Source organism: Halichondria panicea, chromosome 15 (assembly GCF_963675165.1).
Source record: "Halichondria panicea chromosome 15, odHalPani1.1, whole genome shotgun sequence".
Taxonomy (NCBI): domain Eukaryota; kingdom Metazoa; phylum Porifera; class Demospongiae; order Suberitida; family Halichondriidae; genus Halichondria; species Halichondria panicea.
The window spans coordinates 4,328,711-4,356,352 of record NC_087391.1 but is presented as its reverse complement, the minus strand read 5'-3'; the positions used below and the strand labels follow the sequence as shown (position 1 = coordinate 4,356,352).

The following is a 27,642-nucleotide window of genomic DNA, read 5'->3' as shown; positions in this document are numbered from 1 at the left end:
TATAAAATGACATACTAGCTTAGATTGGTGTGTTTGATATGGTAATTATGAGGATTATGTAATTGTGTGTGGAGTGATTTAATTGTTTTTTCAATAAGATATCTGATGACCTTAATAACAATTATAACTGTAACACTTATTAATGAGCACTTTGTTGAATAATGTTGGTAATTTTAGAGGCCAGCGTTGAAACTGTTTAGCAACAAATGAAGCCTTGTAATGCATGCTAGCAACACATGGTTGTTTTCGTCTGTCAATCAATGCTATCTTGGAATAAGTGTGGCTTAAAAGTGATGAATTTCGTTTAGACAGGCGACTACATTATATATTCCCACGGGCAATAACCTTTTGTTCTTAGATAATGATGATGTAACGAATGAATGTACTAAATAATTTGAGCAGGTGTCGTACACAACATTATGAATAAAGCTCATGGTACACAATAATAATTACTAGTGCACTTTAAGGAATTGCTCTAAATTGTCAGCTAAGTCTTCTTGTTCACTTCTAAACAGTTCTACGAGCCACTGACCAACATCATGTGTCTGGCTTATTTTGGCTGCTTGCAAATCTTTTGGTTCCAAATTCGAGTCACTAGCAATTTTGAAGCAGCACAACCTCACAGAAATTTTGGGGTAGAGGTCAACAGGAAATCTGAGTTTTTCTTTGATATGCTGTAGTAAATTAAAATGACTCATACTCGCACAAAAGGGAACAAGACTGCCTATATGCCTCCTATTAATTATATTCATACACTCTGGATTATACTTAAAAGAAATGAACAATCATTACCTCAAATTCTTTATCCACATGTTGATAACAAAGACGCGTGGATTCTGTTTTTTCTAGACATTCGACCAGCAGTCTGTCGGCAAAGGTCAAACAAATTAAAACAGGGATATGGCCGCCCTCTTTGGTGAGGCATTTCAACCAGGCCTGAGCTGGTTCGGTGTTGATTTTTCTATAAAAGGAATGTAGTCAATTGACTGAATTAGTATAATTGGAAACTTACCTGTAATCAACCACGAACACTACAGCCTGGCACAGGCTGACAAGCAGTTTCGCTAATTCAGGAACTGCATCTTTATCATCCACACCAGGGAAATCAATCACATCAAATCCTTCAACAACACCATCATAATTGTATATAAACGGCACAGTTGTTCGCGTTGACTTTGTTGTGCCCACCATTACCTACAAAATTAAAGAATACGTACACCCAAGCACACATTGTACTACGTACCTTTGAATTGAAAAGTGTGCTGACTAGTTGAGATTTTCCAGAATTAACCAATCCAATAACCCCAACACAGGTGTAGCTTGCTAAAGTTTCTCGTAAATCATGAACAAGTAGGACCCATTTTAGCCACCGTGCAATGAGAGGTCTGTAACTTGGAGCTACGAGGGAGAGGGCATCGTTCTTGAAAATTGAGTTCCATCGCAACATAATTTCGTTAACAGATAGTGTCTGGTCAAACTTGAGATGTTTGCAAAGTTGGTATTCAAGGGAGTAACTTATATACTCCGTACTACATGTGGCAGTTTGTTCTATTCCTTGCAATAGAAATTGAAGTTTACCGGCATAGTTTTCTTCTTCTGGATTTTTCTGAACCTCAGTGTTTTCTTGCTCATCTTGGTTGTCTGGATCAAGTACTCCAGCGATGTAGGCCTCAATTTCAACATAAAGAGCATTGCCACGAGTCGAGGCAAGCATATGCTGAAGGTCATCGAGGCTCATGCTAAACAATGCCCACACTCCCATAGCAACTGGAGCTGAGCTGGCGGAAAGAATGTTGCTAGCCATAACCTCGGGGGAACTTAGTAGTGGTATGTGAATTTGTTGCTCCATAAAAGCTGCTAGAAGTGCCGTGCATACTTGCAAATTTGATTTGTGAATGTCTTTTACAACAACTAGCATCTTCTCATTGGGAGCATTATCACTTTCATTTTCGTGATCTTGGATACTTTCAAGTGTTTTAAGCTGATCAATTGCTTCATTCAAGACCTTGACCGGTGATTGTAAAACTGGAATACGCATGGTATGCCTCAGAGGACTAACAGGATAAAGTTGCTTGATGAACTTCTTTGATATTACTGGCAATTGCAATTGTTGATTGCGTTGAGCTTGACTAACTGTTTCAACAAATTTTTCATCGAGGATTTTTTCCATGAAATCAGCCAAGTCAGAATCCAGCGGGTCAGCAGATATTGACTCTAATGTCTCACTCAAAGCGAACATAGGGATAATCAGAGGCCATAGAGGTGCTATCGAGTGTAAAAACGCAATTTCTTCTTCATTTTGTGATCCACGAACAATATCCGAGTATCTCGGGGGAACATTTGGAACATTTGGTTCTGGAGGATCCATGATGGAGGTCGAAAGTTGTGAAAGTTCTTTTCTTAGCATTCTTTTGAACATGAAGCTCTTTCGAAATAGAGTGAGAGCCTCCTTGTTGAGATGGGTCAGACGTATACCCAGTGAAAGATGAATACAGGCATCAACCATTGCACTTCCTGCCATAACTGAGTTTGGTACTTTCACTTTCGATTCTTTTAAAGCTCTTGCACATTCTAAGGCGGTTTTATCATCACTGTAGGCGATGGCATGCAATATACTCTCCAGAGGAACTATGTTTACAGCTTCTTGAAGGAAGTGTATGATAGCAGTAAATCGCTTTGAAGGCTTCTGGTCGTTTTTGATGCACTTTCGCTCTAGCATAGCTGTCCAGTATGCAAGCTCAATCACTTGAGTAGGAGTATGTTTAGCCAACTGGATTTGCCTCACAGAGAAGGAATACCGATTCTGTAAAAGAAAGAAATAACCTTGATTAGTCTATATAACATTATTTTTATTTTTATATACCTGTTTTATTGTCACAATTTTTTTCAGAGGCTCGGAAAAATGGCTGTGTAGGGTCACCATTATATTCTCACAAGAAGATCCATACTCTCTAGTATCTTGACTTGTCTGCTTGTAGTTAACTTGGATAGACTTCCGGCTAATACTTTGAGCAGGAGTGGAAATGCGTTTCACATTTTGACTATCTTCACCAACACAAACCATATAACAGAACCAAAGGTTGTCCCCTTCTAGAACAAGAACATTCTCTTTAGGGTACATGTGGCATTCAACACCTTTCACTTCGGGGTTCAGGAATTGAACTGCTTTCACGGACGTGCTTTGGCTTTCTTTTGAAATTGTAAATTTTAAAGGCTCCTTCTCGAGGTAGCAGCGAAACATTTTGTTCCTATACTGCTCCATATTGTGCTGAAAGGTAATTGACAAAGAATGAACCTGTACTATAATCATATACACAATCTATAGCTGATAATAATCAGGAGTAGATTACTATATATCATATTTCATATAGCTAGGGCATTATTTGATATGAGTACATGTACATGTATGTATAATACGTCACTGTAAACTGTGTGAGTTGACATAATTATAATGACCATGTATGGCTATAGGAAGGCGGGCGGGCTACAATCAGAAATTCTACTCATGTGCACGTAATTATAACCACACATACTGACTGTTTTGAGTGGTTTAGAGCCACTTGAAATGTGGGCGTTTTACACACACGTAGATCAAATTAATGATGCATCATAAAATTATCACAATTAATGCCCATACGTGCATGGTTGATCTGAGTTGCTTTTGTTGATCTACGCCTGATATGAATACACATTGCACATGCAATATTGATATCATACCGACTCTACTGACATGTACGCCCCGTTTTTTGGGCATGATATTTACTTATGAGCACTGCAATGAATTACGTCAACTACAGTAGTACCCATTACAATTGAGCAGTAAGCCATACAAGGTTGTAACAGACACACCTTCTTGAAAATGCCACTGTCAAGCTTCTCAATTGCAGCTTTGTCCACGTACAATATACTTGCCACAGCAGACTTTGGCAGTTCATTCCAAACAAGGCCTTTTCGGTCCTCTGTTGACATCACATAGCAGGTACCAGGAAGCAACACGTTCGTTGGTTTGAAATCTATTGAACTATTATCGGTCAGTTGTTGCAGAGTATCTTTCAGATCTTTAGCAGCTTGTGACTCAGATTGCGGAGATACGCAGCTTGAGACAGCACCAGAATATGATGGCTGGCAATGTACAATACATCAGTCAATACCGTATCATGTGTACAATCAATCTGTTAATTAACTCACCTTCTTGCTAGCTGCTTCTTGGAGTGTACCCATACATGGAAGAAATAGCTCAGAAAATTGAGTTTTAAAGTCCTGAGAAATGTATAGTGTTTGTATACATACATGTATATTGTAATTCAAGTACTGACCACTTGTGCTCCCAAATTTTCATTAGAACCATTTTGCTTCGTGGATGACTTAACAGTGGCTGCAATACTCCCCAGACTCTTCAGGGTAGTGTAGTGCATGCATCCCTGCCTGAAGTAGTGAAGCAAGCCTGGAATAACATCGTCTTTGCAGTAAATTGAGTGGATTGTCTCTTCAATGCTGGGGAAATCTTTAATGGCCTCTTGGACTTGAAGAATCTGAATCAGTGGCAGCCCAAAACAAATGCAGACGACATTTTTTTTGAGAACATCAAGACTGACATTGGCATAGGTCTCTCTCCATAACTTTGCAATCACATTGCATGCCATTGTTCCACCAAATGAAAAACCTGATCCACAGAAAGTAAGTGCATGCATGTGTAAACAAAGTGAGGCTGCCATTACTCACCTGTGATCACAATTCTCTTTCCCAATTGGAGCTGTTCAATGAAGAACCGAATTGGAACCCTGTTGGTCTGTTGTTCAATCCCTTTAACATGCAATAACATGATTAGTCAATACCAACATAATTATTATGCATGAAATTCTTACCTGCGGCAAAAGATTTGTACTTCTGAATCCAAAGATTGATGCTCATCAGACTTTGAAAAGCAACGTAAAGGGTATCCCCTTGTTTGGCAATGAGGTACTGGTCCATACCTGTGTCTTCCAAGGAGAGAGAACTTTCCATAAACGAATGAGTGTGTATAGAAAGGAATTTGAAAATTGTGTTAGACGAGCAAGTCGTAACAGCGTGGCAACAGAGACCAGCATGGTAGATAGTATCCTTACAAAAGAGTTTGACAGGTTTCCGCCTCTGAGCTGGGATATTAGGTGAGGACTTGAGAGTTAGAGTTCGTTGGAGTTTACTAGACAACTGTAAACTATCTATCTGTTCAAAAATCCACTTATGCAAATCAGCTGGAATCAAACCAGCTTCTTCTTGGCACAGCATTAGTATATGTTCTTTTAGTGTTTCATTGGGCATGTCACTCTGCACAAGGCTCTCAATGTATTGCTTTAGGGCACTTTTTATAAGTTCATTTGCAGCACTTTTTGTTTGGTCAGTTTTTGAGCGGTCATCCATGTAGACTTCCAGTTTCTTTTTTAGCTTTTCCAGCTCCACGTTGTCTCCTATAAAATAATTATAGTGTTTAAATTGATTAACGTTTATAGCAAAGAAAACAAACCTGAATTGGGCGATGACTTCAGTTGTGTCACCTGCTGGCTAAATTCAGCTGTAATAATTATTGAAACAGAGGGAATAATTATAATTCATACTTCACAGGTTATTTGCAGTTACCTTTTAACTCTTTGGCTAGATCACTTATTGTCTTTTCAGAATTCTCTGATAATATGTTACAAAATGTTTCGAACAAGCTTGGTTTAACTCTTAACACATTCTGCAAATGCATTACAATTCTTGTGCCTTTTTGTGACTGATCATGTGCTGAGTTTGTGTAAAATTCCAATACTCGCTGGTCTATCAAACCTTTTGAATAGAGAGTGAGTGGAACATCACCCATCATAACAGCCGAAAGAAGGGGCATGAAAAACTTTCTTAGAGTTTCATTAGTGGCTTCACCCATAACAGCTTTACTTTCTTTGCTCGAGCTTTCCATGAAGCTTACCAGTTGCTTGCGAGTTGCTTGTACGTAGAGATCTACTTGTACGCTTGTATAAACTTGGATGTCCTCAACAAAATAGCATATATGCCCCTCCCCCATGTACATTACGCACATGTCAGGCCAACATTTTCCATTCAGGCATGGAAGGGCTGGCTAGCGAGTCTAGAGATCACCCCTGATCTTAGGAACCAAGTGCGGCTGATTCACGCGACTACTCTGCTGACCTCTTCCTGCACCTCCCTGTTTCAGCTAGCTAGCCTCGAGACCAGGCCGTTTGCTGGCTGGAACATGTGGAAATGCAAGCAGTGAGGAGGTTGTCTACGTTCAGTCTCTGCAGTAAGATAGCTGCACACTGCCAGTGCAGGTCATCATGCTCAAGCACAGAAAGAGATCTATATGAGAAACTTAAGGTTGTCATGGATCATGCATACCCTTTCATGTAATTACAGTGCCACCATAATTGCACGGTCACCCATCAATGTGTTGCCCTGCTACCCTCCCCCCCCCCCCCCCCGGAACATGAGGAATTTGACTCTAATTTGACCTGAAAGTTTGGCCCCATACTAATACCATAGCCTTGCGTACGTGGTAAAGACTTCTTTTATACCATACTTATTCGATTTAATTGGCGACAGGTAGATCACTCCTTGCAGGAAATGCATAATTGTAGATCTACATGCTTCTATTCAGAGAATTCTTGAAGATCATTCATCAATCTGTTCCATTAAGCTCCTCTTCTGTTAGTGCATGCATGAAATTCAAAATGCAAAAAACATTCATAACATTATACACTCTTGAACGTAAACAAAACATGGCAAGAGGCATTAGCACAGCGAAACTTGCACCACTCATTATTATTCTTATTTTGCAGTTTTCTGGACCAATATCTGTTGCAAATTACATGCAATATGGTCTTACACACCCTTCTCATGTAAGTGAAGTCAAGCACTCGTCAAAATAATATGAACATTTCTAATTATGAGCCTGGCTTATGCAGGGTTACTACATGAAGCGAGATGTGTTCGGTAGTCATGGCGACTTCATTACCTCTCCCGAGATCAGTCAGGTGTTTGGAGAGGTAGGTTTGACATTCTATTCTTAGCTTTTCTCGCTAGAGTATATTGAAGTTGTTCCCGTGCAAATTAGAAGCTACTTTTCTTGGTAAGGTGAACAAAGTTAAGTAGACTGTTAGAACGGTTAGAGGATAAGTATTAGTTAATTATTTCTCTTCCCCATGCAGCTGCTGGCAGTGTGGATGCTTGCTGACTGGAAGGGTGCTGGGGAACCAGGGAACTGTCAGCTGGTGGAGCTGGGTCCAGGGAGGGGCACTCTCATCAAAGACATGCTCAGAGTGAGTGTATAGCCGCCACCATGTGATGCACTGTGTGCTGCCAAATCTTGAGTACCTCTGTTCAGTTTCATGAGCAGTTGGATAATTTACTTTGGCTATAGCATCATACCCCAGTCACACTCTGTAAGCCAACACAGTGTATGATGCTGGTACATATGGATTGTGCTGGGGTGACAATGTGCATTGTGTGTATGGTCTATTCACTTTTGATCAGTCATTGTCATTTGTCGTTTCAATACATGACACTTGTGTAGCCAAGAATTCAATCTTGCAAAGTGCGTTGTACGTATTTAGCTGATTAATGGTTATGTAAAAGACCATATAACTTACGTCATTATTCACACCTCTCTACAATACAGGTGTTCAGCCATGAGAGATTAAAGTCCATTCTCAATGGCCTGACCATTCATCTGGTTGAGGCCAGTCTGGCACTGTCTTCCATACAACAGCAAACCCTCACAGAGAGCCCTGCTAGCACACCCCCTCCTAACGATGCCCCACCCTCCAATCCGTACCAGAGTTGCAGGCTAGAGGCTCACGGCGGGGTGGAGGTGCATTGGTACAAGAAACTAGAGGATGTACCAAGAGGTGAGCTGTCACGGTTGCTAAAATTAAGTGAAATAATTCCTCAGGTTTTTCATATTTTTTTGCCCACGAGTTTTTGGATGCTCTGCCCATTCATCAGTTTCAGGTATGGTATGTTTGTATTGAGTCAAAAAGTTCCCCTTCCTGTACCCAGAAATCAGATGCAGTATGATGTCATGATTATATTGTTCTTCCTGCACAGAAAACCCCCTCAGGCTGGAGAGAGGTACTGGTGGACATTGACCCCTCTTCTGAGGGACGTCTCAGATTTGTGGTAGCCCCTGGTCCTACTGTGGCTTCCACTGCATACGCCTCACTGCTCCCGCCCACCCACGAGTGTGAGTGGTGTGAGGTGTGCCCTGAGGGGCTGGTGACGGTTAAGGAGATGGCTCAGAGGATCAGAGAAGTGGGGGGAGGGGCTGCTCTCATCGCTGACTACGGGGAGGATGGCACAAAGAAGAATACACTGAGAGTGAGTGTATACTGTATAGCGGGTAATTTTCATTGGTGCAAATTTTCGTATAAACTAGCCAATTTAATTTTCGTATGATGCTCGTCAATACCGAATAATTTCTGAAAAAATGTTCCAACATACGAAAATAATCCGTAATTATAGTGGAGCCTCCTCTAACAGAGTATTGTTTTACTCAGATGCCCCGGCCTTGCACTTTATTGCAACTTTAACTCTATTGATACTCAAGATTCTACAACGATTTGCTTCTACTCTCCCCATTACCATAGCTACATGAGAACCTAATGATTATTGTCTAATTATCGTTCCCAGGGTTTCAAGAACCACCAGTTGCACGATGCCCTTGAGTCCCCAGGCTCAGCTGACCTCACTGCAGATGTGGATTTTGCAGCCGTCAGGAGAGCGGCACTTTCAGAAGGTGAAAATCACTATAATAATTACTGTATTTTGATCAACACTCTATTAAGATTATGGGCAGCAGTTGAACCTACTCGTACAATTGCGCTAGGAATATTATTATAAAACCCACAAAGTACTCTCATGATGGCAGTCCAATAGTTCTGCCTCGGCTCTGACAGTACAGTAGAACCTTGATTATCTGGCTTGGCAATTTTCTTTTTGAAAATGGGCGTGACCCTCAAATGCGCATGCACATTGCAGCTGTTACTATGGAGATAGGCCTGTTTATCTTCTGCGCATGCACAGACAACCACATGGCACTGCTGTTCATCAATTAAGTGGGTGGATCAAGGTGTGGTTTATCTATTGGTTATCTGGCCTGCCTCTGGAACCAAGATGTTCAGATAATCGAGATTCTACTGTATGCATTGCTCTGGAATATTAATTCAAGAATGTCAGGTGGTACCGTGTATATAAAGTTTGGTACTCAAAACATTCTTTGGATACAATAATAAACATGTAACTAATTCGTAAAATATTCATGAACATTAATTGACATGTAGAGGTTGGCTGTCATGGACCCATCACACAGAATGAGTTCCTACACAAGCTGGGAATACGGCAAAGATTAGAGGTACAGTACACGTATTGACTGGTGGTGTAATAAGTGCATTGGCTTGGTACAGTACACGTACCGACTGGTGGTGTAATAAGTGCATTGGCTTGGTACAGTACACGTACCGACTGGTGGTGTAATAAGTGCATTGGCTTGGTACAGTACACGTACCGACTGGTGGTGTAATAAGTGCATTGGCTTGGTACAGTACACGTACCGACTGGTGGTGTAATAAGTGCATTGGCTTGGTACAGTACACGTACCGACTGGTGGTGTAATAAGTGCATTGGCTTGGTACAGTACACGTACCGACTGGTGGTGTAATAAGTGCATTGGCTTGGTACAGTACACGTACCGACTGGTGGTGTAATAAGTGCATTGGCTTGGTACAGTACACGTACCGACTGGTGGTGTAATAAGTGCATTGGCTTGGTACAGTACACGTACCGACTGGTGGTGTAATAAGTGCATTGGCTTGGTACAGTACACGTACCGACTGGTGGTGTAATAAGTGCATTGGCTTGGTACAGTACACGTACCGACTGGTGGTGTAATAAGTGCATTGGCTTGGTACAGTACACGTATTGACTGGTGGTGTAATAAGTGCATTGGCTTGGTACAGTACACGTACTGACTGGTGGTGTAATAAGTGCATTGGCTTGGTACAGTACACGTACTGACTGGTGGTGTAATAAGTGCATTGGCTTGGTACATGTACAGTACACGTATCGACTGGTGGTGTAATAAGTGCATTGGCTTGGTACAGTACACGTACTGACTGGTGGTGTAATAAGTGCATTGGCTTGGTACAGTACACGTATCGACTGGTGGTGTAATAAGTGCATTGGCTTGTTGTATGTTTGTAGATTAGGTGTTTTTTTGGCTTGTTATACGTACATCCGATTGTATTCGGTGTTTTCCCATATTATACTGGCCCGTTGTTGCTACGTGTGTCATAATGTGTACTGTATAGCGGGTATATTTTGAGGGTATAAATGTTCATGGTTTTCGCTGATCAAGCATTTTGAGGGTATAAATGTTCGTGGTTTTCGCTGATCAAGCGTCTACCGCGAACATTTATACCCATGAATTTAGTATCGCATACATGCCTGCTGCAGAAAGGCTGCTATCCCGCGAAAATTAAATCCGCAAAACCCTTTTCAACGGTCTTTCCGCGAACGTTTATACCCTCGAAATATACCCGCTATACGGTATCTTTCCCTCTTGGTTGTAAATTAATGTTAGAGAATTTGTTGGATCTACCAAAGTCTACTGTCACCTCTATGCATGCTATATAGCTGAGCCTTCGTAGGAGCTAGTTTTAGCCAGCCTTTTTGTATATAGCTGGTCTCAGATAGAATGTGCAGATTAATATTATGCTGTGTGCTCTATAATACAGGTGCTGATGAGAGGGGCCAACCCGTCTCAAGCAAGGGACATTGTGAGCAGTTACGAGATGCTCACCTCTCCAGAGAAAATGGGACATAGATTTAAGTTTATGTCATTAACTGCACACCCTCAACTAGTACCAGTACCATTCTTTAATGATGTCACAATTATAGAACAATAATGTAATATTTCAATGAGCAAATTATTGCATAAGTTACGTATTTAATTGCTAACGTTTATATACTCTAATGCAGTTAAAGTAAGAGCTAAAGTTAATTTATATATAATTATAATCTGTAAAATGTCTTGTAAGTGGTATATGCACCAAAGTGTAAAAAAGATAACTGTAAAAAGCACGTACTCTATAAAGTGCTCTCTCGAGCTTCTGATGACAATTTGTCAATGCGATCTTTTAGTTGCTTAGCAACATCTTCTTGTTTCAGGGTTTTCTCAAACACTTTTACGAGCTCATAACCGACATCAAGAGAGTTCCCGATCCCCATTTCCTTGAGATTTTTGTGATTCACTTCAGCTTTGTAGCCAGCTGGAACATGAAAACAGTAGAATCCAACCTTACGGGAGGCATGATGCCCTATCCTCTCGAGTTTTCTCTGTATAATACATGTGCAATCATGATAATCACATGCTAAAAGCCTACCTCCAACTCATGGCCAATTTCTCTTCTTTTATAATCAGTTGGTTCAGGGTCGTCTTTGTCCGTACCAATAAAGTGTAAATAGAGCTCATCAGCAAACGTTAAGCATAAAATCACAGGGACATCTTCTTTCTTTAGTTGTTCAAGCCACTGCTTTGCTTGGTCTGTGAATATCCTCCTATTAAAAAAGCAAAGCGTAAAACGGAATGCACTTTGCACACATGAATTGGGAATTGGTCATTGGTTAACCCACTCTATATATACCGTAATTTTCGAGAGTCTACTGAATCGGCTATTTTCAATATAACATTTTTGAGGACAGCAGTTTTTTTAGCGGACTAAACTAAACTTATATCCTTGCTTAAACGCTGAAATTTCAATGGGGATTGTACAAGCCTTGAATTAATCGTGCATACAGTAGACTCTCGTCAATCCGGCCACCCTTTCAGGATGAATTTTGTGCAGTAAACGTCTATAGCTAGCAATCCGTGCCAAATCAAATGGCCGGTATATCGAGGTGGCCGTACCTCAGAGAGCTGGACTAGCGAGAGTCACAGTATACAAAAATATGACGGTGCTCGCATTATAGTTAGTATCACACATTAATTTCTAGCACTACATACACGGTATCACTTGCGGTTTTATGGCTAAAATTGTTATGCCAAGTGACACAATACAAGACTGAACTTAGCTCTGCTTTGTAAATTAATAATTATTTCGAAGAAATGATTATAATTACAGCAGCTTACTTGTGATCACATACAAACACAACAACTTGAGCCAAACCGAGCAGCATCTCAGCAAGTTTGGGAATGTTGTTATCCTTGTCATCAACACCAGGGAAATCGATGACATCTAGACCATCAACCACACCATCCAGGTTGTAGAGGAGTGGAACTGTTGTTCTTGTTTTCTCAAGAGTTCCCACTTGTGTCTGAAACAAGACAACAATATATATACCGGTAACAGCAACTATACAATATATGTATTATATTACCAGACATCACTTAATTGATTACTAGCCTCTTCCCAGGCCGAGTTTTCGCTCTTATATCGGATAGGCGAACAACTAGTCTAGGCCTGGGATAGATATAGTATCTAGGCGTGTCTATAGCGACAGTAAACTGTGTGGTAAAACATGCCGTTCATGTTTATTATTTTCACTGAAAGTACAGCTAAAGAAATGTATAGTATGCTAAATATGTCCAGGCAAGGGTGTATCGAGCTAAATGGCTTCCAGGTTTGTTTTTTGTTAGCAGGAACTGGTAGCACAGTAGGGAACCAAACAAAACGTCCCTTCCCTCTTCACACTGGAGTTGACACATGCATGCTTATTGATCATGAGGGACGCATTCTTGTTTGACACAAACTTAAAAGTTACCACCTAGATCTACTAGCCAGCGTAGCTATCTTAAAGATAATTATAATGTGTGGTCATTGGAATTCACCAAAAAAGAGCGAATTCCAACCAGTTATGGAAAATTGTATCTGGGCGTGTATTCCCTAGGCCTAGTTGGCGACCTAGCGTTATTTTAGACAACTCGGCATGGGTACGAGGCTATATATGAATGCATATACTTTATACTTAAGCGGATAATTTTCGGGGGGCAAAAATGTTAAATATTTTACTTACGAATGAAGCGATTATTGACTTTACTTGCAGTGCAAGCAGCGAAACCATGCATGAAAATAATACTCACAAATACTTTGACCCTCAGAAATTACTCGCTATACGGTGTATGCATGTACACACGCAATGGAAGACAAATTACTATAATTATACATCTCACGTTGATTCCAAATAACTTGTTAATCAGTTGGGATTTTCCTGAATTCACTAGACCCGTCACACCAACACATGTGTAGCTAGCAAGAGACAGTCGCAGGTCGTGAATGAGCATAGCCCATTTGAGCCATCGTGCAATAAGAGGTCGATGACTAGCAGCTACAAATGCAAGAGCATCTCCTTCGAAAATCGTCCCCCATTTGTCAATAAGTTCCTTCACTGAAAGCGATTTATCGAATTTCGGCTTGCTACAAAGTTGGTGCTCGAGAGAATAACTGATATACTCGCTACTACAAGTGACAACTCGCTGGCTACAAGCCTGAAGCAGGAACTGTAGCTTGCCATCGTACTTGCTCCCTAGTTGTGATTTTTTCTTTTTCAAATCATCACTCAAAACTCCAGCAATGTAATCACGAATTTCAACAATGAGGGGGTTGCCTTCCATTGAGGAGAGCAAATCTTGTAATTCTTCAAAAGTGCTGCTGAACAGTGCCCACACACCCATAGCAACACGGTCATTTTTTGAAGAAAGGAACTCAGCTGTACTCTTTTGGGTATCTTTGAAAAGAGGAATCTTTATTTGCTGTTCCATGAAAGCTCCGAGTAGAGTTGCACAAATCATAACTTTCTTATCAAAGATGTCTTTTACAAGCTCTAGCATTTTTTCGTTTGTGAGGTACTGACTAGAGTCAAAATCTTCTTGACTTTCTTCTATGAAAGATTCGAGATCCTCTCGACCTTTTTGGAGAATATCAAGTGGTGATTGGAAGGTTGATATGACCAGTGAATGTCTTCGCTGAGAACTGACAGGATAAATGTGATCTATACTGAGGTTACTCAGCTCATCCAGAGCTGTTTCCTGAATTATCGTAGATCCGTCTTCAATAATGTTTCTAAAATACTTTCCAAGATACGGATCGATTTCTTTGGATCGAGGAACACGAGTTGTATCAACCACCAAATTCACGCCTGGTACAGGAAATAAACGTTGGCCAGAAAAGTACTGATGAAACTGAAACGGCTGCTGTAAATGTTGATTTAAGGCTTCAGCATAAGTTGCTGGAGAAGGTGATAGCACAGTCAGCTGTAATTCATTTGGAGAAGTACATTCGGTCTGCACTATGTACCGTCCTGTGTTTGTTGGTACAATAGGTAATGCTTGTCGAATTGCATGGGCCCTGTAGCTTTCAATGACGGCCCCATGAATACCGGTTTTCATTCGAACCTCGGCTATAACAGCAGCTTCATACATGGATTCTGATGGAGGAAATTTGAAAGGAGACTCATTAAGTGCTTTAGCACATTCAATGGAAGTGGTATCATCAGTGTAAGCAACAGCAAAGAAGATGCTTTCCAACGGAACAACCTTCACAGCTTCTTCAAGAAAATATGTTATGCTTTTCAATCGCTGAGATGGACCTCGCTCACTCAGTTGAAATGAAAAACGTTCAAGCATTGCACTCATGAAAGCAAGGCGAATGACTTCTGTTGGGCTGTACTTGGCAATTTGTATCTCCCGTAAAGAAAATTTAAAGGATTCCTGCATACAGGGAATTACATGTATATTAGAATGATGCGTATATAGAACTGTGCATATTAATTATGGTTTGTATCATTATTATGCCTCGGTTGCGCATGCGCAGCGAGGTATACGGTAGTGTGTTTGTGTCTGTGTCTGTGTAGACTGCTACAGCTGCTCAACGCATTAAATGTGCAAGTAAGAGCTTCTAGGCTTCTACAGTCATGTCTTCAAATATGCAAAATAATGCTTTGTTCTCGAGTTATGGCTAGGTTTGCTTACTTTTAAAGGCCATTGCAGACTCTTTAAACTGAGTATGTAGCAATATCTGTTGATATAATTATTAGTATACCCGGTAGTTAGCTCTGCACTATAGAACGCTATAAGCTATAGCTGCAAGAGTCATAAAAGAGCTGCAAAGCTTAACTGTTTTATCATAGATAAGGGATTGGAAACGGAGTGGTGCACATGCATGATGCTTTTACATCGCATTTAGTGCAGTGAAGACTCAAAACTATCCACTTTTCATCATTTAAATGCGGCTTCTTTGCCAGGTAACTGACTCAAAATAAGAAAGTTGTGTTTCCTCGAGACATCATTTTTCAGCAATATTCTGCATGTGAGCCACGTATAGTAGTCTACTTGCTAATGACTGACCACACCCAGTAAAAAGAGACATTCAAGCTTCCAAGTGCTATTTAGAGTATTGTTATAACGTCTAATATAAGCGTGGATATAACTACAATATAATAGGAAATAGAAGCGAGCTGCACAGCATGAACATATTAATTTTGCTTGTGCATGGTTTATTCTGCACTGTGTGTAGATGGACGGGTGCAGACCATGCCCATCTACCAGCTTGAACCATGGGTTATAACGGATGTTACTCAAGGGTATACCAATCCGGTTTCATGAGCTTGCATGTGCAGCCATTAATAATGAACTTTCGGCATCATTTTGATCGGTCAATCGTTTCCTATTCATTTGTAGTGTAAATGTTTGGGCATTGCAATGCAGAGGAGGTACGACATATGCGAGGCAGGAAGTGTTTGATCCTTATTATACCCGGGGTAAGGTTCAATAGCGCATCAAGCGAAATGCTACTCACTTCATGCAGGCATCCCTCTTGAAGAGTTCGGAGCTGAAACCCCGTTTTTATTTATTTATAACAACATAACAGCATAGGATATACATAAAGCTAGTAGCTACATGCAGGTAAAGTGCATCCTAATGAAAGAACTGTGTACATAAACACACCGACAGTAACAATATATCGTGTGTACTAACACAAGTTTGTTCCATAAAGTTACCGCGTGTGGGAAGAATGAGTACTATATATATATAGCTGTACATTGATGTTGGTCTGAACAGCTATTGTAGACAATCTCTTTCTTTCAACCGGTGGGTTGGGAAAGTCTATCATATCATTGTATACAAGTGACACATTCTTGCAATGAATCTTCTTGTCTGAGTGTAAGACCAGATGCTGACAGTAATTCATCCTGCGTTAGATCCCACTGTCTCAGACACACTCTCATGGCAAATCTCTGCTTGATTCTAGTGGGGACTCCATACTTCTGAAGCATTATTCCATGCATATGTGGCCTCACAAAGCAAAAAAGAGTGGATGGAGAAGCATTCAATCATGCCCCACCAAAAGCCTAAAGTGCTAACCCTCGGCTGTTGACAAGAAAAATATAGAAAATGTTATACATGCAGTAAATACAGTATACAGTAGACTCTCGCTATTTCGTCTCTCTGAAGTACGGCTACCTCAATATACCGGCCATTTGGTTTGGCACGGATTGCTAGCTGGATGTTTACTACACAAAACTCGCCATGAAATGCGGCTACTCGCTGTTCCGTATACTGGCCTGCCCCAAACTAGGTTTTTAATGTAAATACCCCAGCGTGCGCAGCAGGGGTAGAGTGATTGGTGTGTGTGGACACAATGAGCTGTTTGAGCGAACCTAGACACTTTCATGGACTGCTTTAACTGCTGATGAGACAGTAGTTGAAAAATAATAGTAGGCTAGTTACAGTAAGCAATCTTAACTTATCATTAAAGCGACAAAGACTGTTCTTTGATATATTGTTGCTTTATAGATTCACGATCATTCCTCATGAATAAGGTCATTTATATTGTATCATTTGCCGTTGTGCAATGAAGCTCAACGCACGGGGTGAATGCTCTGTGAACATCTTGTTTTATACGTTTATTACAGCCAGATATGATGTTTTGGGTGTGGTTTGGCAGATAAAATTGGATTACACTTAAATAGAGAGCATTATGATTCAATATCCTTGAGACAGAACCGCAAAATTAGTCATTAGATTCGAGGTAGAGTTGTTTTTAGCTGTCTGAAATGCGGCCACCTCGTTATTATGGCCAAGCTGCACTGTCCCAAGGGTGGCTGGATTAACGAGAATCTACTGTAGTATGTATATGAGCATGAAAACTGCATGGCTATAGTAACAGGACCAATCAAATTAAAAACACTATAGCATCGAGAACAAAGTTTTAGTAGTGCATAAGACAGGCTAGGATCACAGCAAAGTCAGCATAGAAATAATGATGGCTCCTGGTATATATGTTCTGGGACTAATTAAAGAACATAAAGGAAGCAACCACAATCATAGTTCTACTTTTGTTGCCCTTTTCTTGGTACTGTGACGAAATATTTGGTCCCCCCAGACCAAATATTTCAGGAAAGTCGTAATATTCGGTCCAGGGGAAGAAATATTTCAGATACCACTCGTAATATTAGGTCTCCCCAATTTATTGACACCGTTCAAAGTTTAATTAATGTCAACCTTTAGACAGCGGAACCCTTAGCATAAATACAGAGAGCCTAGCTCAGTTTGAGAATTGTATAGCAAGATATGGATCATAACAAGTTAGAAGCCATTGCATGCTCTCTCAACTAAGACTGAAGATGAAGAATGCATTGCTCTCTCAACTGAGGTTGAGGATGAAGAAGCCATTGCTCTCTCAACTGAGGCTGAGCATGAAGAAGCCATTGCTCTCTCAACTGAGGCTGAGGATGAAGAAGCCTCATTTGCTGTGTTGAACAGAGCCATAGACTTTAAGCTTAGAGGCTTAGGCTTATAGAGGCTGCCAAATCGAATCGGGAGGGGGCGACTGCGGGCTCTTTGCTATAAGCAATGCAATGACACTTGTTCTAGGAGAAGATCCAAACAAACTGTTCAGTGACCAGAGACAATGAGATGACATCTGTACATGCTTGAATGATGAACGAATGCTACCATTCCCAGTGAAACGGAGAAGACGCGCCCTGAAATCTGTTGCCACTGTTAAAATGCAGGTACTGATGCCTCGGTGGATGTGTCAAAGCTACATAACATAAGCTATATACTTAGTCTCATGAATCAGCCGCACCTCTGGTGTCAGTTTGAGCACTCTTTACGTGAAGTCATAGCACAATGGAATGTATTACGTCACTGTACAAGCTAACAAAACCATAAAAATGCAACCACATCCGTTATCTCTGCTCAGCCACATCACTGCTTGCTGCTGAACCGCATGTAAAGTTTCACTATTTGCTGCCTCCTATTCAAGTCACCTGATGCTTGTGAGCAATCTCATTGGTCATGTTGGAAATCCACCGTGGCCCATGACTTCACGTAAAGAGCGCTCAGACGGACACCAGAGGTGCGGCTGATTCATGAGACTAAAGCTACTAATACACAATGCATGATATCATGATGAAAATGTTTGCATTAATTTTGCTGCATGCAGGCAGAATCACAGGGAAACTCAAGAGTGGGAAATGATCAACCCGGCATGCATGCATGATTGTTGCTAAAAAGGCCAAAAGTGCAAAAGTCTAAAATGGCTGCCACATCAGCAGAACCTTGTAGCTCTCTTCTCACTCTTGCAGAGCTAACTACTAAGTAGAGTAGCAACACTCCATGGCAAGTTTTGCTATGCATTCTTCTGGAAAGGCGCAAATCCATGAATTAAAATCCATGACTAGAAGCTATAGAAACTCTTACTTGCACTATGAGCAACTGTATACGTAGCAGTCTACACACAGACAGACAGACACACAAACACACTATATAGTATATACCTCGGTGCGCATACGCAAGCGAACTAATAACTTGTTGTGTGGAGGCTATATATCCATGCTGTACACAGCACTATGACATCCAGGTGAGTAGACTCAGAATACTGATATCACACACAAACAGAAAAACCAACCAACCGACTATGCTATAAGCCGCTGGCCTCGGGCTAATTATGAAGCCCAAGTTGGTGATCATGCTGTATAATACATAATTATAGTATGGCTGCGCCTCATGCAATTAGTATCCTTGCCATTGCTTGTTACTCGTGCTATTTATCCCATATTGCACGAGTAGCCATACTATTGATTGTTAATCGTTTACTGATACGTGATTAATCACTGTACGAATCACAGTGAATAATAGGACAACATGCGATTATAATATTTATTATGTCTATAATATAATACGCAGTGGGACAGCTCATATATATCAGTGCACATACCTTGTTAACTTTCACCCTTTTACGAATGGGATTGGAGAAATGACTACGTAGAGTAACCTTCATGGTACTGTCATCTGAGATGGTAATATTTCTTGTTTTCTTGTCAGGTGGAAAATTAAATTGAATGATACGGGAAGTAAGATGATCAGGGCTCTTTATTTTCAGGGCGTTGCTCTGTTCACCAAGTTTAACTTCAAAACAGAAGCTTAGGTTTTCACCTTCTAAAACAACGGCATGCTCGTTGGGGAAAAAGTGTACACTGACACGTGAAACATCTGGCTTCAGCTGAGGGACTTGAGTAAACCGATTCTGGGGCTCAGGAAGTTGAAACTTGTCGGGGTCGTTCAGTAAATAGGCTTTGAGCATTTTTACCCGGTAATGACTCATTTTGTGCTGTGATAAATAAATAGATAGAGCTATGTATCATTCAATTTGGTGCTGGTATATGAACATACCTTCCAAAAACTTGAAATTTCAAGTGATTCAGTTGCAATTTTTGGGATTGATCCAAACATCAATGAGGCAAGCTTTTTGCTTGGAATTGCAGTCCAGGTTACTTCTTGATTTTCTTTCTCGATAAGTTGATAGCAGTAATTCCCACACAAAAGTGCTTCATCAGGACCCCCACAGCTGGGTTGAGAATCTTCGAGTACTTTTTTTATCCTTCCCAATGCAATCACTTGTTCAGATTTTTCCCCAGAAGCCACAGTTGAATATGACACCTTTAGCAAGAAGTATAAAAATTCGGTATGCAGCTCACAGCACATAGATTTTATTGCATACCTCTGACTTTTGGAGTTGATACAAATCATTCAAAAACTGCTGTGACATTCCATGCTCCTTGAAATTCTATAGAATTGACAAAGATCATACAGAATAATAATTTGTTTACTATGGACGATATGCTGTGATGTGTACATCCCAACAAATAACGTTAATTGTTTCTCAGCACATAAAATATCACATTTGTACCTGATCTGTTCCATACTGGCTGTCGATACCAAATAACGTGGTTGACGATTGTGGTGTAGATGAAGACAGTGCAGTCATTCCACTTTGGTTACTAGGCATGAGGCGTGGGATGCAGTTGAAGTACCGGGAAACAGAAGGAAGAACATCTGCTTTCTCAAATACGCAATAAATGGTGTCATGGAAATGAGGAATATCTTTGATAACCTGCTGCACACATGGGACGCTGATAACTGGTTGACCATACGTGATGCACACAACGTTTTTTTCTAGAGCTTCAATTGGGATGCAGCTGTCTTTCCAAAGAATAGCAGCAACAAAACACGCCAGCATTCCACCGTAAGAAAAACCTACAGTAATATTGGAATTATTGATTGCCCTTCTCCATGAGCCACAACCGTAATTATTACAGTGAACGTTCATAAAAATGTATGTAGTCAAACTAGTGTTTCATAACCACAACAACATTATTGGATGTATATATAAGCATACCAGTAAGGACAATTCTTTTACGTTGCCTCAGTTTCTCCCCAAAAAATACGAATGGAATCCTGCCTGCCTGTCGATCAAGACCTTTTGTAGGAAAAACAATAATAATTAATTAATAGCTAGACTATACTTGTTATGCGACATACCTTCACTAAAGGAAGAGTACTTGGTCATCCATTGCTGAACGTTTGGCTCACTTTGAAATGCAACATAAATCGTTCTTCCTTGAACAGCAACAAGATATCGATCAACTTCATCTCTATCTTCTGATATTGACATCGAAATTTCCTCGAATAAGTGGGGATTTGTTAAGTCTGAAAAAAATTTTCTGTAGGTTCCGACGTTGCAAGTACTGACAGCCTGACAACAAAGACTGGAATTGTAGAGTAGCTCTTTAAACTCAGAGGTAGGCAGGGGTGAGAGATGCTCTGGTATGGTTTCTGGCTTGGCTACTTCACTAGACGTAACATCTTCAACATTTGCTGGTTTGGGTTTTGGAATAGCAGCTTCTTCAACTGTTTGAAGTGCCCAGGTACAAAGCCTTGTCGGAATTGTGAACGTTTCATAACAAAGAGAGGATACTTTGCTATGAATATCTACCTTTGTAGCACCATTTGTGATATTCGTAGTAATGAATGATTTTATCTTGAACTTGATCACAGCGTCAAGTTCATTTTGGGGAGCATCTGGTTGAGATAGGTCAGTTTTACAGTTCTCTAGTACATCCTTTAGTTCTTGAAATTCAATTTCCGGCTCTGAAAAACACAGTACATAGGAAAGGCATTCAATAATTATTATATACACATGCATAGCTATAGATCCCACTTGTGTGTATTTAGCAGGGCATAATCTCATAGTTTCCCAGGGAATTATAAGCTTGAGGATATAAACTATATACAAGTTTACAATAGAAATGATAAATGAAGTTGTATAATAATTTTTAGCTAGCTATGGCTGTTCAGTTTTTTCACTATACCAGTAGCGCGCTTGCTGCATGGGTTGATGGTAGTAACTTTTCTTGTCTCTACAAAGCCAATGATTTTAGGTCCATTGTCACAAGCAGGTCTTCTAGGCATTTGTCAACTTATGTCATCCAGGAAGCACTCTGCAACAAATGAGCCCAGCCTCCTCTTTTCTCTGCACTCAAGCCCCACCCCAGCTCAAGCTTCTCAGTAAACTGTTCTGATCTGTACGGCTAGCTAGCAAGGAACAGCTTGCAGCAATGCTATACAGTGAACTATTGTCCCCAAAAAGACACTGGAGTCTACTGTTTTGAAAGATGGCTGCAGGATAGAAACAGAAGTCAGGAGGACGAAGTTGACAAATGCTACAAGTTGAAAACATGCTTTCATGCTTGTGACAATGGACCCAGAACAGTTAAAATCATTGGCTCTTAACTATAGTGTTCCTCGTAGAGACAAGAAAAGATACATGGTGAACCCTACCATCAACCCAGCAAACGCTATAGAAACTGGTAGTGAAAAACTGAACAGCCATAGCTAATTATCATGCAGCTACAGCTTTATTATCATTTCTGTACATTCAAAAAATTATACTTGTACTTTATATCCTCAAGCTTATAATTCCCTGGGAAACTATGTTATACCACACTTACGTCACCACTAATTGGTCAACAGCTGTAGGATATATAGAATATTAGCATACAGCCCCAGGCATGCACAGTTTTTCAAGTTGTTTTTTAGTTTTTTCATTTGTTCAAGAAAGTAAGCAAAGAGAAAAGAGCCATGCTTGACGGTACTAAGACTCAAAGCAACGGCAGAAACACCAAAGGTGCTCTCCAACAAGTGCAAGATGGCTAAGCTTCCATGGTTTAGATATGCATTTTATCCAAGAAGAGCTTGCAACTCCAGTAAGGGACGTCAAATGGTCAACGCTTGGACCAAGGAAGCTCTTGAGCATCTATCTGTAGGAGTCGACGTGTTGCTCAATTCAACTAGCTCTTTGATGTCTGCAAAATTCGGCATAGTCTTGTTCTTTTTTGCAGTCTGCATCGTGGACTGAATTGTCGCTAGGGGGAGGTACTTTTATAGTGCTGTGCATGGTCACGTGGTATAAGTCAGATATGCCACACCTACTCGGAGGATATATGGGTGCATATCCTCCTCTTAGGTGTGGTATATCCTATACTCAGGGTTCTGCCCAGAAGATAAAAAGTAGTGGTTGATGTAAAATTTTCAATTGACCTTTGAACTCATCGACAACTCATAATAATTGTAATATTATCTCATACTGGTGCATGGAGTTGTTTTCTAGGTGCTAAGGTTCTTTTTATGCTTCTGGCATACAACACAAAAAATCCACCTACATAATACTTATTTTAGCCAATGCTCTTTCTTCATACTACTAGGTTGTATAGCGCTCTTGCCTTACTTACTCTGAGTCTTAATTTAAACTGCAAGCTCATGCACTGATTCTGCATCTGCTGCTGATTCTATATAATTGCAACATGCAAAATCATGCATGAGCTTGCAGCAGATTGCTGCTGTCTTCTTTGAGGAGGCTTGCATAGTCTCTGATTCATCATCACTGCTATAGATTCACTGTCATCAAGTCTTATAGAATAGATCTAGACATCTGAACTACATACATGTATTCAGTACTTATCCGAGGGGTCCGACACTGTAATCTTTAGAGTACAAGATTTCAAAATCTCGAGATTTTGCAAAGATTTCGAGATTTCACAAAGATTTCAGAGATTTCAGAGAGCATCACTGGGGTTGAAGATTACTGAGTGCATGTGTCTAACTCAGTAACCAGAGTCTACCGTCATTCACCACTTGCACTAGTCATGCACCTCGGCCAGTATGGATGCACTAGCACTTGCACTGTGAGCTGATGCATAGATGGGCGTGCCCGTCCCCTTTTGGAAGCAGGCCACGCCCATCTAGTCAAGGCATAGCTAAAATGACACTGAGATTACAATAAGATTACGGAAAATGAGGTCAAAGGTAGGATTTTAGAGATTTCAGAGATTTTAGAGATTTCAAGATTTCATGAGATTTCAAAAGTGGGTGTACAAGATTCACGCAGTGTCGGACCCCTCAGTATTTATCACACCTAGATCATGGAGATTCAGCCACGTGTGTAGGTGTGACCTCCTATACTGAGCATGCTTAATGTTCTATTTAATGAACACCAATAATTTTGTATATAAAGTGGCTAAGCAAGAGTAGATTAGCAACTGGTCGGAGAGAGGTAAGTGGTGGTCGGATTGAAGAGAGTGGTGGTTAGACCACCCCCGACCAGTGTGGGCAGAACCATGTATACTTATAGTTAGAACATGGGCATAAGGTATCTATGTGTTATAGTGTCCCAAAGCTCGAGGGCTTTGCCCGAGGGATGAGGGACACTATAACCATAGATACCGAATGCACATGTTCTACATGTAACTGATTTAGACCCCAAAACCTATTGGCCACTAGAAATGCACTAGCTTAGCAACAGCCAACCTAGCAACTCAGTGCATCATTTCTTTTGAAAACTATAGAGGTTATGCAGATTCACCCACTTCCGACCAAAAGGCAGTGGCGTAGGCAGAGGGGGGCTGACGGGGCTAGAGCCCCCCCCTTTTGTGTTTCATTAACTCCAACAAATCACCTTGATCTGTCAATCTATTCTGCACTGCACTGTACGCGTAATTACTAATTACTAGAATGATATCATTCAATGGAAATGTGGGCAGGGTCATCTACTGCGCATGCTTACTGCTGATGAAAAGTGATGACCTTTTTTTTAGGTAAAATTCCAAGCTATTCAGCGCCTGCTCTGGCCCTGCTCAATGGATTTGAGCCCTGCCCTTCCCAAAATCCTGGCTACGCCACTGAAAGGGGTGTGGTCACATATAAACTTATGAAAAAGGGGCGTGGTTACATATGTCCGCCATTTTGAGTGGCAAAAAATACCTTGATACGTAGGCTAAATACCAAAAGTTGAGCTACGGTTAGAGCTGCTACACACAGTGTTGGTATAGTGCATCAGACACTCTAAACTGATGATTAAGCCCATCATTGTATTGCTTTCTTCTATTATCTAGAATGCCATAGTTGATGGGTAGCTGCAGTCAAGAGAAAGAATGGGGAGCACAAAACTGAGTTGCAAAACTACCATTTTGTTATTCACTCTATCAAAGGCAAAAAGAGTCAAGACCCTACCCTCTCTCTCCAGAGATACTGAACATAAACATGATATGGAAACAGAAATCAGTGCATTTTCATGTGTGTGCAGCTCTATAAATCTACAATTCAGTCAATTGGTTTGTATGGTTTATCCATTAATTGTCTTGTTGTCTATGCTCCTTTTCTTGACAATATAGCTTTATAGCACCCTGTTCTATAGTTCTTGAAAGTATAGTTGGAGACTTTCCTTGCATCACACTCAGCCGTAGTAGAGCTGCAAACTTTTGTAAAATAACATTGCTACTGCTTGCCACTCGTGATTTTTACCACTCAAAATGGCAGACGTATGTAACCATGCCCCCTAATTAATGAGTTTTAGGGAGTTTTGGCCGGAAGTGGGCTGATCTGCATAACCTCTGAAGTTGGCATCTCTGTGTCTCTACTAAATCTGTGGTCTCTATTCAAGTCAACCCTGTTCCTCCACCTCTAAATGGATAAAATTATAGTCATGGACCTAGCTCCACCCACAAAACGGAAACATCCAGCTCCTCCCCCAGTTTTGGTAAACAGCACTTCCCAAGAAACGAGCGGCTTGTACTACTCTCACATAGCGAAATGAAGACACCTAAGCTAGAATTTGCAGCAAACAAGCCCAGCAAACGAGCGGCTCCTATACTACTCTTGAACAAAGCCAAAGGAAGAAGCCAAAGCTAGAATCCCAGCACTTCCATACATCTAGCTCCTCCCCCATGCAGCCTTGCAGCAAAAAAAGTACAGCACACTGCCCAAGAAACGAGCGGCTCCTACTACTCTCAAACAAAGCCAAAAAATACTCTAGAGCTTCTCTCTTCCATTCTAGTTCTGTTATTGTGTTACTAGACAAAGAATCTAGCTACAATATTATAATTTTTATGTGTATCTTCTTGTAAATGACATTATATCCCGTTGCTACGTTGTTGCCAAGTGCAATATGAAGCATATTGCACTGCTGAAAGTCATATTGCACTGACCGCAAAGTCATATTGCACTGACCGCAAAACGCCCCTCTGGCATTTAGACAGACAATTAAATTAAAATTAAATTAATACGCATGAGAAATAACAAGTATCAAAGTATGTCCAGCCATGCAGGAATGAATGTTCAGCACTGCTGGAGTTTCTTCTTGCAACCGTGCAGGTTTTAAAATTGTCCAAGATTTATTTTGTGGAAGATTCTGTGTTCCTAGATCGACCTAGTCCTCGACATAGTGATGCATGTCAATTCTGCTTCACCGTAGCACTAGAAGTGGCTCTTTTTGCTGGGGGGCATGAGCTGTTTTGCAGCAGTGTAGAAGCGAGCTTTCTTGGCTTGGTTATGAGGCCGAGCGTAGACCAGCAGCTAGTATTCACTGAGTAGTGGGGTGGGGCTGTTTCTTTGCAGCAGTAAGTGGGGCGGGGCTGTTTTGCAGCACCAGAAGTGGGGTGGGGCTGTTTTGCAGATTTCAGTTAAAACTCCAACAATTTTGTGTCAAGCCATTCGTCGGTCATGCCAATCTTATACGCTGCAGATACTGGCGTCTAGAAGAGAGAAGAGATGGAGCTGTGTCTAGAGTTGTCTCTGTCTTTTTTTGTGCTGTTTATATTGTGTTACTAGGACAGTGTTATGTTGCTATGCCCTCGGGATATAAACTAGTTATAACACGTGCACTCGGGCTGCATGGCATATATTGCACTCAGCCCTCGGGGCTGGCGCCCTCGTGCTTCAGTGCAATATATTCCATACATCCCTCGTGCCCGTGTTATAACTATAACATACAATGTATAATGTTGTAGTTTGTAGCCCAGAGCAATCTATAGTACCGGTACTATAGCTCATATAGTTCCCTGCTAAATACACTCAAATGGGATTATGGCTCATAATTCCCTGCTAAACACACACAAGTGGGATCTAACTATAACTATATAATGTGTCCAATAAAGAAGCTTCCCCCCCCTCTCCCACTGCACTCAATGAAAACAAAAACAGCTCGCAGATAAAACGATATTGCTTACTTGATTGTGACTTATCTTTAGCTTCTTCTTTCTTGAGCACGTAGGTATCTGTAAAATTAATTTAATCAGGGCGGGTTTTCCCAGGGAATGAATACATAAAGGCACAAGAAGGGGCGTAAATAGTTATCATGATACTAAGATCGTAGGCCGCTAACCATTGTAGTTTAGTGGTGGTGGTTCTACAGCATTCAGTTAAAATCCTGTCTACGTAAACACAAGTTATCTATATCGTTAGCAACTAGCTATGAGTGTATGAAACAATTTGCAGATATAGATATTGAAGAATTTACTACGACATTCGACATGCAGGCAGTACCTTGGAGGTCGTTTGCGATATCTTCAGTAGCTCTTTCACTCTTTAAGATATCACACAATTTATCCATCAGTTCAGGACAAAGACGAACATTCTTTTGGACAGCTCTTGCAATTTTTTTCCCTTTATCAGAGTCTATGGTTGCAGAATTGAGATACAATTCCCAAGGTTCCTCACCAATCAATTCTTCAGAGTAGAGCTTTTCTGGAATCTGCCCGGCAATAATGCCCTTGTTGAGACGCACTATATGCTTCTTGATAGCTGCGAAAGCACAGACACCATTGTCCACCACAGGATCCATATTCACTAGGCCTAGGATCTAGGAGTTGGCTTCTCTACTTTTGTTTTGATCTGTTTAGAGGGGGAGTGGCTGGCTGCATGCATGCATGTAGCCTCGACTCCAGCCCCCCCTTGAATAGTGGCGCCTTTCTCAGCGGCCTGGAATCGAGGCTAGCATG

General features: G+C 40.8%; 3 protein-coding genes across 4 annotated transcripts; 1 reads left to right on the top strand and 2 right to left on the bottom strand.

Moving 5' to 3' along the window:
• Positions 1-348: 348 nt before the first annotated feature.
• LOC135348596 (uncharacterized) lies at positions 349-6,002 on the bottom strand. 2 transcript variants are annotated; one of them, XM_064546864.1, is made up of 13 exons: positions 5,617-6,002; positions 5,504-5,551; positions 4,866-5,447; positions 4,723-4,803; positions 4,596-4,663; positions 4,317-4,532; positions 4,189-4,260; positions 3,850-4,122; positions 2,864-3,268; positions 1,244-2,803; positions 1,013-1,194; positions 793-961; positions 349-674 (listed from the first exon to the last, which is right to left on the bottom strand). In XM_064546864.1, the coding sequence occupies exons 1-13, from the start codon at positions 5,933-5,935 to the stop codon at positions 453-455; spliced, it is 4,197 nt and encodes a 1,398-aa protein (XP_064402934.1). In that variant the 5' UTR covers positions 5,936-6,002; the 3' UTR covers positions 349-452. The 2 variants fall into 2 exon arrangements, with proteins under 2 accessions (XP_064402934.1, XP_064402933.1); XM_064546863.1 differs by having other exon boundaries at positions 350-674; positions 4,317-4,663.
• A 211-nt stretch (positions 6,003-6,213) lies between these two features.
• LOC135348599 (protein arginine methyltransferase NDUFAF7, mitochondrial-like) lies at positions 6,214-10,986 on the top strand. The gene is made up of 10 exons (XM_064546866.1): positions 6,214-6,351; positions 6,813-6,872; positions 6,939-7,019; positions 7,182-7,292; positions 7,652-7,880; positions 7,925-7,983; positions 8,080-8,349; positions 8,662-8,767; positions 9,312-9,382; positions 10,764-10,986. Exons 1-10 carry the CDS (start codon positions 6,238-6,240, stop codon positions 10,932-10,934), a joined length of 1,272 nt encoding a protein of 423 aa, XP_064402936.1. The 5' UTR covers positions 6,214-6,237; the 3' UTR covers positions 10,935-10,986.
• On the bottom strand, positions 10,956-27,545 carry LOC135348598 (uncharacterized). The gene is made up of 12 exons (XM_064546865.1): positions 27,188-27,545; positions 26,872-26,919; positions 20,852-21,460; positions 20,709-20,789; positions 20,220-20,566; positions 20,031-20,096; positions 19,703-19,969; positions 19,248-19,640; positions 13,199-14,734; positions 12,158-12,342; positions 11,412-11,586; positions 10,956-11,364 (listed from the first exon to the last, which is right to left on the bottom strand). Exons 1-12 carry the CDS (start codon positions 27,483-27,485, stop codon positions 11,116-11,118), a joined length of 4,254 nt encoding a protein of 1,417 aa, XP_064402935.1. The 5' UTR covers positions 27,486-27,545; the 3' UTR covers positions 10,956-11,115.
• Positions 27,546-27,642: the final 97 nt, after the last annotated feature.